We start from the raw sequence: 14,048 nt of genomic DNA, 5'->3' as shown, positions 1-14,048 counted from the left end.
TCATTAGTATCTATTAAATATCTCATGTGGTTAATTGAATCTCATTGTTACAAGAATATACAGATCTGTATATGTTCAGAGCAACAGAGTCCTGCATCTGAGCTAGCAAAGCCACCTTTGTAATATCCTTCTTACGAGCTATTCAACCTCCCTCATCGTCTTTCACTGAACCCTCCAGAAGCTGTTGCTGCTGTTACCAATGCTGATTCAGTGGCTCCCAAGGCTTGTTCCTGGTTTCTGGGGTCCCCCCTCACTCTAATATAACAAACTTCCTGATGACTTTCCAAATCATCCTTGGTGTCTGTGGGCTGTGAGATCTGAAAATCGCTGTTGCTGCTGTCACTGATTTCCTTATACTGCTTTGCTGCGGTCATAACTATGCTGCAATTCCACCCTGATGCAACATACCTATCCTACTGACCTTCTAAATTGTCTTTAGTTGGGAAATTGTTCCACTCCATCTATGTGCTTACAGTCATTATTTAAAAGTTTTTGGAGAAGTTTGGGGGAGAGTACAGATGAATACCTGTTTTTACTCTGCCATCTTGACTCTGCCTTCTACATTCCTTTTGTAGATATAGTTTTGCCACTTTCAATCAATTAAAATGTGGAATTCTGTATAGTCTTGTAACAATGAGATTCAATTAACGACATGAGATATTTAACAGATACTAATGAATTAAATGGGTAAAGATTATGCTTTTAGAATGAATTACAGAATTTTAAAGTCATTTATCATTTGTTAATTTGTTGATAGCATACATGAAATATTATGTGGGAAGGCAGTAGAAAGGAGAGGGGTATTGCCTGAAATAATTTATAATATAAATAAAATATATTTAAACATGAATAAATGCAGGAAATGTCTAAATCTGAAATTTCTTCAGGAATTAGGGGAAATGAATTACCATAAGATGTAAAAGAAGCCTTAAGCAGCTGCTCTGATTTAGAGCAGCTTCTTCTGCCAGCTCTAAGCATAAGAAGGGCCATGCCTCATTTCTCTCTGCTTACTATTTTACTTAGTATATTACACACATCCCATTTGTTATTTGACAACTACTGCTCAGAGTGTAAAGTACTTTTTATATAGAAAATGGAGAATAAAATTAAGCACTACTGCCTCTGTGTACCACTATTAGAAGGAGATATAATGTATTTATTCATTCTTATATTGTAGTGTATAGAGGTAATTTAAGTATATATTTTTTTCCTCAGTGGCAGTAGAAATTCATAACAAGTAGACATTTAAATGTTATATATATATATATATATATATATATATATATATATATATATATATATATATATATATATATAAAACTAGCATGGTTAGTATTCATTGTCATTAATTGGTAAGATGGTTATGTTTTCTTAATTCTGGTTAATCTTAATTCTAACTGGATACTGACTTGATATATGTATATTTCCTCAAAAATAGCAACCCCATAACTCATTAACTTCCTCAACTCCCATGACCTTCACTGCTTCTCAATTATATATGGAGATGGTTAGACCATGATCTTCCCATTACCTATGGGTGTTTTGCTTCCATATCAAGAACTCTGGAATTTCCCTAAATGATTATAATAGCCTGTCATTTTATACCTCCCTGTTCCTCATATCTTCAAAAATCTTCATCCTTGCCATAATCACCATGCTGTTAATTCTCTCTATTTTCCTATCACTTCCATTCTGGCTCTACTTTCCTCATTTATAAATCTGACCTTATAAATATTCCTACCTCAATGTTGTAGGGAACTTACGAAGTGTAGCTCAGAAGTTTCAAACAATGGCTCTGTCACAGGTTAAAATGTAATTAGAAAATATTTTTAAAAATAAAATTACATAAAATATAGATGATAATATTTTTGTTTATTGCTATCATTATTGTTAATATGTACCCACAAGAAGCATTATGAGTGGTTTAATGACTCTTATTTCTACATAAATTTGATACCACTTGTTTAAGTCACTATTGAGTTGCTGATTTGCATAAATGAAGTGATTTTCCATATTTAGAATTCCCCAGAGCAATGGGGAAGTTCCAACAAAAATCACAATAAAACAAGGAACAATTTTGTATATTGAGAAGATAATAATCTTATGTTGAATATTTTGAACTAAGAAAATGTGCCTTAATTATTTTCCCTATATTTCTCCTAAGATAATTGCTTTTTTAACATATTTTTAAATTTTATAATATAACTTTTTTTTTGACAGTACATATGCATGGGTAATTTTTTTTACAACATTATTCCTTGCACTCACTTCTGTTCCTATTTTTCCCTTCCTTCCCTCTACCCCTTCCCCTAGATGGCAGGCAATCTTGTACAGGTTAGATATGTTATAGTATATCCTAGATACAATATACGTGTGCAGAACTAAATTTCTTGTTGCACAGGAAGAATTGGATTCAGAAAGTAAAAATAACCTGGGAAGTAAAAAAAAATGCAAACAGTTTACACTCATTTCCCAGTGTTCCTTCTCTGGGTGTAGCTGATTCTGTCCATTATTGATCAATTGGAACTGAATTAGATCTTCTCTTTGTTGAAGATATCCACTTCCATCAGAATACATCCTCATACAGTATATAATGATCTCCTGGTTCTGCTCATTTCACTCAGCATCAGTTCATTTAAGTCTCTCCAAACCTCTCTGTATTCATCTTGCTGGTCATTTCTTATAGAACAACAATATTCCATAACATTCATATGCCACAATTTACCCAATCATTCTCCAATTGATGGGCATCCTTTCATTTTCCAGTTTCTAGCCACTACAAAAAGGGCTGCTACAAACATTTTGGCACATACAGGTCCCTTTCTCATCTTTAGTATTTCTTTGGGATATAAGCCCAGTAGTAGTACTGCTGGGTCAAAGGGTATTCACAGTTTGATAACTTTTTGGGCATAATTCCAGATTGCTCTCCAGAATGGTTGGATTTGTTCATAGCTCCACCAACAATGCATCAGTGTCCCAATTTTCCCACATTCCCTCCAACATTTATCATTATGTTTTCCTGTCATTTTAGCAAATCTGACAAGTGTGTAGTGGTATCTCAGTTGTCTTAATTTGAATTTCTCTGATCAATAGTGATTTGGAACACTTTCATATGAGTGGAAATAGTTTCAATTTCATCATCTGAAAATTGTCTGTTCATATCCTTTGACCATTTATCAATTGGAGAATGGCTTAATTTCTTATAAATTAGAGTCAGTCTCTTGAGATAATTGTTAAATCAGGTATTACATAATTGAGTAAATTAGTTTTGCTTTGTATATATATAATATATATATATATATATATATATATATATATATATATATATATATATATATATATAAAACATTTATATTTATCTCCCTAGGAAATACATAAGTTGTCAACCCAGAAAGATTCAACCAGGATTTGGATTTACAAGGTCCTAATTTCTTCAGAAAAGATCTTCATGACAACTGTATGGAGAAACCTGTATTGCTCCTAGATAATATACTACACCCTGCAGAGAAGGAATTAAGCCAGATTTCAACTCTGAAATTTCATTTGGATGACTCTCAGAAAATTTGTGGAAGGAAAGAAAGTAAGTGCAATTCATTGTATCTTTTGAATAAATCATGACTTTAAAACATTGAATAGAGTTAATTTAGATAAATGTTATAAGAATGTGCTTGCACTATTGTCTTTGTGACAATGTCTTTTCAAACACAGCTGGACTTGAAGCCATAAAGAACTAACTCTGACACTTATTGGATTGCTTTGGATCACTGAATCACTGAGAAGAACCAAGTCTTTTATAATTGATAATCACACATTCTTTCTGTTATTGTGTATAATGTATTTCTGCTTATTTCACTCAGCATTAGTTTATGTAAATTTTCTAGGCCCTTCTAAAATCAGCTTGTTCATCATTTTTATTGAACCATAATATTCCATTATCTTCATATACCATGATTTGTTCAATCATTCCCCAATTGATGGGCATTTACTCATTTTCCAATTCTTTGCTACCACAAAGAGAGTTGCTCCAAACATTTTTGTACATGTGGGTCCTTTTCCCTTCTTTATGATTTCCTTGGGATACGGATCTGGTAGTAGCACTACTGGTCAAAGATTATACACATTTTGATAGTTTTTGGGCATTGTCCCAGATTGCTCTCCAGAGTGATTGGATCATGTCTCAACTCCACAAACTATGCATTAGTGTCCCAGTTTTCCCACATCCCCTCCAACATTTATCTTTATTTTTTATCTGTCATCTTAGTCAATCTGAGAGGTGTGAGGTGGTACCTTAGAGTTGTTTTAATTTGAATTTCTTTAATCAATAGTGATTTAGAGCATTTTTTCATATGACTATGGAGGACTTCAATTTCGTCATCTGAAAATTGTTTATATTCTTTAACATTTATCAGTTGGGGGATGATGTATTCTTTTAAATTTGATACAGTTCATATATTTTAGAAATGAGACATTTATCAGAAACCCTGGCTATAAAATATTTTCCCCAGCTTTGTTCTTCCCTTTTAATCTTATTTGTGCTGATTTTATTTGGGCAAATCCATCTCTCTCCTTTCAAAGATGTTGGCACTGAAGTTCAGGCAAGTTAAGTTATTTGTCTAAGATTACATATATAATGTCAGAAGCAAATCTCTGATACCAGGCCAACAACTAAACCACTTTACTCTGTAGTCATTTAACTGGATGACACGAGATACAAGTGCCCTCTTACTATTTCTTCTTCTTAATTTCTTTTTCAATTATCTTTGACTATTGTTGTATCCTTGCTAGAGGAAACTTCTTTCTTCTTGGGAGAGAGAAAATGAAATAATATGTCAATGCAGGTGTTTAGTCTTCTGATTTTCCTTTGTTTATAGCTTGAAACAAAACAACAAAACAAAACAGAAAACAATAAAAACAGCCAAAAAATGCATCTAAATTGTAGTGCTCCAGACACTATTTAAAACAGGAAGTATGGACTCTTGCTTGTCTGTTTTCATTGTTTACATACTGAAGTGTTATGGGCCAGAACTCTGAATTTAAAACAAAGTGTTAAGTCAGTGGAATTGATGAGACAAAGGTTATTTAGTTTAGCATGATTCAGTATGATTGATTTAATCTCACAACAAATAATGGTTTCCTAGTGATATAATGATTGGTTTATATTCAGGGTGGAGCATATAAGCAAGGACTGAGAGCCACAGAGGAAAAGTGCACTAGAAACTCTTGGAGCCAAGGAGACAGAAATTCATTTCACCTTGAGTCAGGCTCCTGGTGGCTGACCTTGTCTCCTGAACTTCCCCTACTAGGACAAAGGCCAGACTGAAAGGCTCTCCAGAAAGCTGCCCAGCATCAGGCCAGGAGACAATAAAGGATTTGGACTTTTAACACCTGGCTGTTGTTGTAGTGATTACTGAACTGAAAAAAAGGCTGCTCCTAGAGACCCTAAGAAAACAAACTGGAAAACATTATACTGAATATTTGAAATCAGTTATTCAATGAGAATTTTGTACAGTCATATTAATTTCTTTAAACAGTTTTTTCCTTCCTAAATGAAATAATTTCTATTTATCTTTTAATGATTTCATTTTTATAAGCCATCATCTTCTTGGGCCAACCTTCCTAGCTGAATAGTAAGCATTCATATTCTAACTACTCTTTCTACCCTTTTGAAAGTTGGTCTTTCATGTCAGTGTATATCAAACAGTGGTCCTCTTTTCTATCAGTCACATCTGGAATGTATCAAAAATCAATAAATTATTTTAACACGATTATTATGTGCTAGGCATAATAGATATAGACAAAAGCAAAACGGGATTTGCCATTCATGAACTAATATAGTGAAATAACACTAACTTACTCATTGTCTCTGACTTTGACTTCCATTAGGGTTTTCTAGGAAAAAAGGTATTTGAGTAGTTTGCCATTTCTTTTTCCATCTCATTTTATAGATGAGGAAACTAAAGCAAACAGGTTAAAGTGGCTTGCTCAGAGTCAAAGAATAGTAAGTATCTTAGGCCAGATTTAAACTTAGGTTCTCTTAACTCCAAGACTGGCTTTCTATTCACTGTGCCATTTATAAGTATATGAAAAATATATGGAAAATATAAAATGTAATTTTTGGGAGGAGGTTCAAGCAGTAGATAAGACTGTGAAAGGTAGCATATAGAAAGTCATATTTGAACTTAACTTTAAGGTGATCTAGGAAGAAATAAGGCAAAGATGAAGGGGTATATATTCCAAGAGTGGAGGATAGATTGGACCAAATTATGGGAGATGGGGAGAAGGAATTTCATGTGGAAATGATGAAAATTAGATAAGGAGTATCTAAATGAAATTAGTTTTAATTGAGTCAAATAGAGTTCCCCTGCAACCCCATTTGGATTCGGCACAAATATACAGAGTTAAATGAGGTCTAGTAGCAGTGCAAGAGTCCTCTGTAAAGGAATTTACAGACCCGAAAACCTAGGTTGATAAAAGAGGTTTATTGTGGGGTTTGGAAGTAAGGTTAAAAGGTAGAAAGACACCAGAGCCAGGGCTGGCATTAGTGGGCAGAAATCCTTGACATGGCTGGCATAAGGATCTCATTTTTGGGACTTCTGCAGTTTTGCCCTTTTTATAATAGGGGGGCTTTTGGTAATCTGAAGGGGCTCTTGGTTGGAGTCCCAGATTGGCCTCTGACTTGAGCTTCAGCCAGGGCTAGAATTTGAATCAAATTCAATGGGTTTTTAGATGGAGGAGGAAGCTGTTTGTGCTTGGAGTGGGGGTTGGGAAACCTGAGCAGATCATTAGAATGGGGGCTGGGACAGCCTAAGTTGGCTAAGATACAATGGGGGCTGGGAGACTCCAGATATCTTCCATTGGAATTTATGGGGGTTGGGAATCAGAAAGGAATCTTAACCCATATCAGAATGAGAAAGAGCAAAATGTTTCATTTGACTAGATTTTAGAATGTGTGAAAAATAATGTATAATAAACCTAAGACTATATAGTTGGGAAATATTTAAATGCCATAAAGAAAAATTGTTATTTGATTTAGAAGTACAGGGAATCACTGAAATATACTGAGGAGGGAAATGATCTAGTAGAGGCAGATTATATTTTTAATATGACTATCTTGGGGATGTGCAGGCTTTTGATGAGACAAGGCTCGGGTGAAGTAAAATAATTTACTAAATTATAAGTAAAAGTAGAAGTAAAGGTTTATTATAAATCATCAAGATCTCAAATGGAGCAGAACTCTTTGATGGAATTAGAGTTCTGTCCATTCTGCCCACCTGCCCATTCTTCCCACCCTCATATATATGATTTGAGACAATACAGAGCTGTTGGGTTTGAATAGGCTTCAGTAAGGCTATAGAAAGTTTGGTTAATGATAGTTCAAATTGTATAGAGCTTAAGTGGAGGTACTTAACGTGAATTCAGTTCTATTGAAAGTTAACTAGGGGTACTTAGCTTTAGTTCAGCTCTATAGAAAACTTGGGTAGTGTCATCTGAACTCTATAGAAAGGTAAATTAGTGGTACTTAACAGAGGTGGGGTTGGGCTGACTTCTAGGTCAGGACAACTTGGAGAGTGACTTTTTAGGTCTCCAGCCTCAGTTTTCCTAGTCAGATTCCCCATCAGATTCCCCCCTGAGACAAGTCTCACCAAATTCTTTTGGGGAAAAGGGACGAAGGTCTGTCTCATCTTCTGTAGCTTCTTCAAGCTGGAAATGGTCGTAGAGATGACCCCTTCATTTGTGGGGTCCGTGTCAGGAAGGGAAACACGGGATCTGAAGATGGCAGCAGCTGAGTCTAGAGGGTGTGTGTCTCCTTGAGTCCCAGAGTCTGCAGGCTGTAGAAGCAGCTGAAAGTTTGAAGCTCGAAGCCTAGAAGAAATGACTCCCACGAGTAGTCTGAAAATACAAGGACCAAATATGAGTAACAAGACAATTATTAAAAGTGGAGTGAAGATGGGAGTTAAATACCATGTCCATGAGCTCCACCCAGAGGAAGAGTAGGGAGGAGTAAGGATTTTCTCTTGAATGTCTTTCATCCAGCCAGCCTTTTCTAAAATTCTTTCAGTGCTAAGTTCAACTTCACTGGAATTATTAATATACATACAGCAAGAAGTATTGACCAGGGCACAAATTCCGCCACTAGAAGCCAGGAGATAATCTAAGGCCAGACGATTATCCAGAACCATATTGACAAGGGAGTCTAGAAATTCTTGAATCTCTCGGAGAGAATGTGCAGTCTCATTTGCCAGCTGGTTAATAGCAGCTGTTAGATTGGAAAGAACATTTTCATGTTCTAAGTACCCTACAAAGGGCACTAGCATTGAAGCGCTTTTCTGTAAGTACCATAGAACATTTTCCCAAAGCCCCCTCCTTGGTCTATTTGAAGGGGTGGGATCAGAGGTGCTGGCATTATATATCGTGAAAGGGGTGCTTAGATAACCTAGGGTGCGTGACCCATAATGTTTAAAAGGTGTAAGGCATCGAGTGGAAAGTATCACAGGTGGGGGAGGGTTCCAGTCAGAGGCGTTTCTTCTAACAGGACCCTCAGAAACATTGAGGTGGAGTGTAGGACTTACTTTACAGAGGAATGTATACCCCCTTGGTGCATAGATGGTCCCCGAAGTTGTATTTTGTAGCAGTGACCTGGTTGCTTGTCCCCATGGATGATTATAATAGCATAACATCCTATCAATTGGAATGTTAGTCCTGAGGAGGTTATGGAGAAGTTTCAAGGAAGGTGCTATATTAGCACTGTGGGTGAGCTTGCCAGGATAAACCCTAAATGGGTTCCCTACAATTACCTTCTTGGGGGGTGCGTAATCATAAGTGCACCTGGCCTGTGTCCCACCTATGCAGCTCATGCAAGTTGCCGAAGTTTCACTTCGTCAGTTTTGAAAAGGGTCACACTCGCTGACACCCACAGTATTGGTGGTACAGGTCAATATTCCTACATCAGGGATTTGAACATGGCCATTAGGGGCCATGGTGACAACTACTGTCTCTATGGTGTGATGATGGGTAGATATGAGATCCTTCCCAGCCAGAAAGCAGGGAACAGTTGGGTCAGAGTAGTTCCCCTGGGGGTTAGCTAGTACAGAGGGGTGGCATCTATTGAGGAGCTGGTGGACTGTGGGAATGAAGCCTTTGCAAAGAATGCATTAGGCCACATGTGGGACCCACCCTGGAGGTGGTGATGGCACACCCAGCAGTCCTAGACACCCCCATTCCCCGCAGAGTTCCCGAGTCTGAATAGGAAGTTGTCACCCCATTTCCCAGGACCCACAGAGTAGGACCATGAAAGCTGGAGAGAAAGTATCAAGAGTAGAGTCCTCATAAGGAGAAAGAAAGGAGATTAGCCTGAGAAGCTTCTTTCTCCAGTGTCCCGGGCATCTTGCGAAAGAGAAACTTCAGGTCCTCTATGGGTTCACAAGAATAAACTGGGTTATCTGAAACAGAAGCAACATGTTTAATCCTAGAAATATGAGTCCAGCTGGGGGACCCTTCCAGTTTAACTGCATTTGGAGCAGTTAAAATGACGTTGTATGGGCCTTTCCACTTCACGCCTAGGGGGTCAGACCCCTGGGCTTTCCAGCTCTTTAAATAGACCATATCCCCGGGATTGACAGGGAAATCGGCCTGAGTAAGAGCATCTGTGGGTTTGGGAAGATGCTTGTTTGCATATTCAGAAAGGGCCTTCTGAACTGCACCAAGTTGTGAAGCAAATCAAGTGACCAGATGCTGTTCTGGGTCCACAAGAATGTTGGTTGTTAGAAAAGGCCTTCCATACAAGAGCTCAAATGGGCTGAATGTGATAGATTTTCTGGCGGCAATTCTGATTCTAAGAAGCCCGACAGGGAGATTTTTAATCCAATCTTCTTGAGTCTCAAGACTTAATTTAGTGAGGACTCGTTTAAGGGTGTGGTTCATTTTCTCCACCTTCCCCGAGGCTTGGGGTCTCCAGGCAGAGGGAAGGTGATAAGTAATTTTAAGAGCCAGTGCTACAATTTGTGTCACCTGAGAAATAAAGGCAGGCCCGTTATCACTCCTTAACTAGGCAGGTAAACCAAAGGGAGGTATGATTTCGTTTAACAGGCATTTGGATACCTCGTGGGCTTTCTCAGTCCTGCAAGGAAATGCTTCTACCCAGTTAGTAAATGTGTCCACGAACACTAGAAGCAACTTGAAACCTCTGCAGGGGGCAGATGCGTGAAATCTAGTTGCCAATCCTCGCCAGGGTAAATGCCTCTTCTCTGAATTGGCTTCAGGAGAGGTGGGGGTTTAACGGCTCCCTCAGGATTCACCTGGGCACAAATTGGACAGGCCTGGCAGACCTGCCTGATCATTTCCCCCAGCTTATGGCCAGTGAAAACACATTCAACCAAAGAGTGGAGGGCATTCCTCCCCAGATGCGTAGCCTGGTGCAGACCAGAGATCAGTTTTCACTGATTTGCCTCTGGAACTAAGAGTTGTCTGAGAAAGGGTGTATCCCCTTTGTTCTGCCAGAGCTTTCTCCTGTGAGTAAAAGACTCAGTTAGCTGGGGAATTAAAGGTCAATAGAGGCATAAGGGCAGCCCTTTTAGCAGCTGCATCTGTCAGCCTATTTCCCTTAGCCTGAAGTGACTCTCCCTTCTGGTGCCCTCTGCAAAATATAACCGAGACCTCCTTGGGTTCATGGACAGCTTGTAATAGACGTAGAATTTCTCCCGAGTGTTTAATGGGAGAATTCCTTGCTGTTAACTAGCCCCTTTCTTTCCAAATAGCTCCATGAGCATGCAAAACATGAAAAGCATATTTGGAATCAGTATAAATATTGACTCTCATCCCCTTCCCCAGTTCTAAAGCCCTGGTTAACGCAGTAAGTTCGGATTTCTGTGCTGAGGTGCCAGGAGGCAATGGCTTAGCTTCCAGGGTGCTATAAAGAGATACCACTGCATAACCCGCCTTTCTCTCCCCATCCTTGAGGAAGCTAGACCCGTCCGTGAACCATTCCTCATCTGGGTTCTCAAGAGGAATTTCCTTCAAGTCAGCTCTGCTAGAATATACAGAGTCTATAATGTCCTCGAAATTATGGACAATCTCTCCAGATTGAGAGACCTCAGGGAGGAGGGTGGCAGGACTTAGCGTGTGGCAAATTCTAAGAGTCAAGTCAGGGGTATCTAATAAGAGAGCCTGGTATTCAGTAATTCTCCCACTTGAGAGCCACTGATGGCTTTTGGATTCTAGAATGCTGTGGACCCTCTAATGGTGACCCCAAGGTCAGTTTGGAGGCTTCCTTTATTAAGAGGGCGGTTGCAGCTACCGCTCTAAGGCAGGAAGGCCATCCTAGAGAAACTGAGTCCAGCTTCTTTGAAAAATAGGCCACTGGCCTGGGATCTGGTCCCAGAGACTGAGTAAGGACTCCCAAAGCCTGCCCGCGCCTTTCATCTACATACAGAGTGAAAGGTTTCTGTAAGTCAGGCAGGCGAGAGCAGGGGCAGAGGTTAACTTAGCCTTCAAGGTTTTAAAAGCATTGGCCTGCTCAGGTCCCCATTCGAGAGGAAGGTTATCGGGACCTTGAATAGAATCATAGAGGGGCTTAGCAATAATCCCAAAGTTTGGAATCCAGATCCTGCAGAAGCCAGCCATACCTAAGAGGTTTCTCAGCTGTTTCTTAGAAATAGGAGGTGGGATACTTAAGACAGCCTGCTTCCTCTCCTCAGTTAGAGAGCCAGAGGTGGGGCTGAGATTGTGACCCAAATATTTGACAGATTGGCAGGCAATGTGGGCCTTGGATAGAGAGACCCTGTAACCTCTTGAGGCTAAGAAATTCAAGGTTTTTACAGTCACTGCCAGAGATTCCTCCCTAGTAGGACTGCAAAGCAAGATATCATCCACATATTGAATAAGGCTGCTGCCGGGCAGCTCAAGATCTCTCAAATCTTTAGCTAGGGCTTGTCCGAATAGATGTGGACTGTCTCTAAAACCTTGAGGGAGGACCACCCAGGTTAATTGACCAGGAAGTCCATCTGGCTTTACCCATTCAAAGGCAAAGAGAAACTGGCAGTCCTTGTGCAGAGGAATACAAAAGAAAGCATCTTTTAGGTCCAGGGTAGTAAATCATTGAGTATTTCCTGGGATCTGGGTAAGTATAGTATAGGGATTAGGTACTATGGGATGGATTGGGATAACTGCTTCATTAATTGCCCTTAAATCTTGTACCCTACAATAATCCCCATTCGCTTTCTTAACGGGAAGGATAGGAGTATTACAGGGAGACTGGCAGTGGACCAGAAGTTTAAACTTAAGGAACTTCTCAATCAAAGGCTGTAACCCGATCCTGTCCTCCTGCTTAATTGGATACTGCCATCTATGTGGGAACACAGTAGGATCCCATAGCTTAACGAGGGCTGGTGTAGCATGTATTGCCCTTCCAGGAATGCCCTGATCCCGGACGGAAGAGTCTATGTCCTCCCAGATTTCATAAGGAACATGGGAAGGTCTCAGAAGGAGCACAAATATATCACTTGGAGATTTGAGCAGAGAGAATTGGGTTCTCAGCTTCTCCATTAAATCCCGACCCAATAGAGGAGTGGGACAGGAAGGAATAATTAAAAAGGAGTGTGGAAACAGCAAATCTCCATATCTACAAGGTAGAGGAAAAGTTTCCAAGCAGCTCTGGAGATTCCCTTCAATCCCCATTATTTTATGGGGGGAGGGGCGCATTGGACCAGAGTGGGATAATAGAACCAAAAAACAGGCCCCAGTATCAAATAGAAAATTAATGTGCTCACCTGCCACGTCTAGAGTCACCCCGGGTTCGGCTGCCCTGATGGAGAAAGGTGGGGCCTCGACAAACCTGGGCCTGTCATTCTGAGTCCTGAGAGGACTGGAGGGCGAGGTTTGAAGCAGTGGCTCTACTCCTCTCTGGGCAGTCCCTTTTCCAGTGTCCTTCCTTGTGGCATGTAGGACAAGGACCTGGAGACTTTTTCTGGGGGCATGTTCTCACCCAGTGACCCTGCCTCTTGCATTTAAAGCACGAATGGGTCTGATCTCTAGAAATGGCGGCCACTAAAAGCTGAGCCTCTTCTTTATTTCTGGCTCTGGCCCTGCCATCCTTCTCCATTGTTGCTGCTTGGTCCCTATTATTGAACACCCCAAAATCAACTTCTAATAATTGAGTCATGGGGGGCTGAGGCCCTAGGGCCAATTTTTGTAGCTTCCTTCTGATACCTGGGGCAGACTGGTTAATAAAATGCATGCTAAGAACCATGACATCCTCGTGAGAAGTGGGGTCCAGATTAGCGTATTTTCTCAGGGCCTTTTCCAATCGACCTTGGAAGAAGGCAGGATTCTCCTCAGCTGTTTGAGAAATCCCCCTGAGCTTGTCATAATTGACTTGCTTTTTGATTCCTTTCCTCATGCCCTCAATGAGGCAGGTTAGTAGGTGGTCTCTCCTCTCTCTATCCCTGCTTCCCTCCTGATAGTTCCATGAGGGGTCTGATAAAGGTACAGTAACAGCCCCTGCCTGGTACCTAGCAGGGGAGGAGGAAGCCATATCGTGCCCTAATTTCTGAGCTAAATCCCAGATTCGCCTTTTCTCCTCTATGGTACAGGAAGAGGAGATTATAATATTAATATCTCCCCAGGAAAGATCATATTGGAAGGTGATGGCTTTGAATCCATCAATATATTTAGTAGGATCCTCAGAATATCTGCCCAATTTTTCCTTGATTTGGGAAAGATCCAACATGGAAAAGGGCACTTATACTCTGAGTACTGCCCCCTGAGGGTCGTCGACTTCCCTCAAGGGGAAGAGATTAGAAGGAGGCTCCTGATCCACAGCTGGAGCAGAATCAGGCTCCCGTGGAGGAGAAGGGGAATCTACAGCTTCAGCCCGAGGAGTGCAAAGACCTTGAGATTGGCCGGCCTCAGAAGGAGGAGGAAGGGAGTGGGTTGAGGAGAAAGGCAGCCCACTTTGTGTATGAGAAGGACTAAGAAGTGGGGGTTGGGCATTTCCAGAACTTGACTCTGGTGGAGAGGGGAGTCCTATATCTTTGGACCCTGGGTCCTGTTTC

At 40.3% G+C, this 14,048-nt stretch overlaps 1 protein-coding gene across 1 annotated transcript in view; it reads left to right on the top strand.

Moving 5' to 3' along the window:
• Nucleotides 1-14,048, top strand: part of CCDC102B (coiled-coil domain containing 102B) — a 620,750-nt gene that overhangs the window by 14,156 nt on the left and 592,546 nt on the right. The window contains 1 exon segment of the mRNA XM_074279195.1: nucleotides 3,559-3,580. Within this exon segment, the coding sequence (XP_074135296.1) occupies nucleotides 3,559-3,580 (22 nt within the window).

The sequence above is a fragment of the Sminthopsis crassicaudata genome, chromosome 1, assembly GCF_048593235.1.
Source record: "Sminthopsis crassicaudata isolate SCR6 chromosome 1, ASM4859323v1, whole genome shotgun sequence".
Taxonomy (NCBI): domain Eukaryota; kingdom Metazoa; phylum Chordata; class Mammalia; order Dasyuromorphia; family Dasyuridae; genus Sminthopsis; species Sminthopsis crassicaudata.
This window is presented reverse-complemented; position numbering and strand designations above follow the sequence as displayed.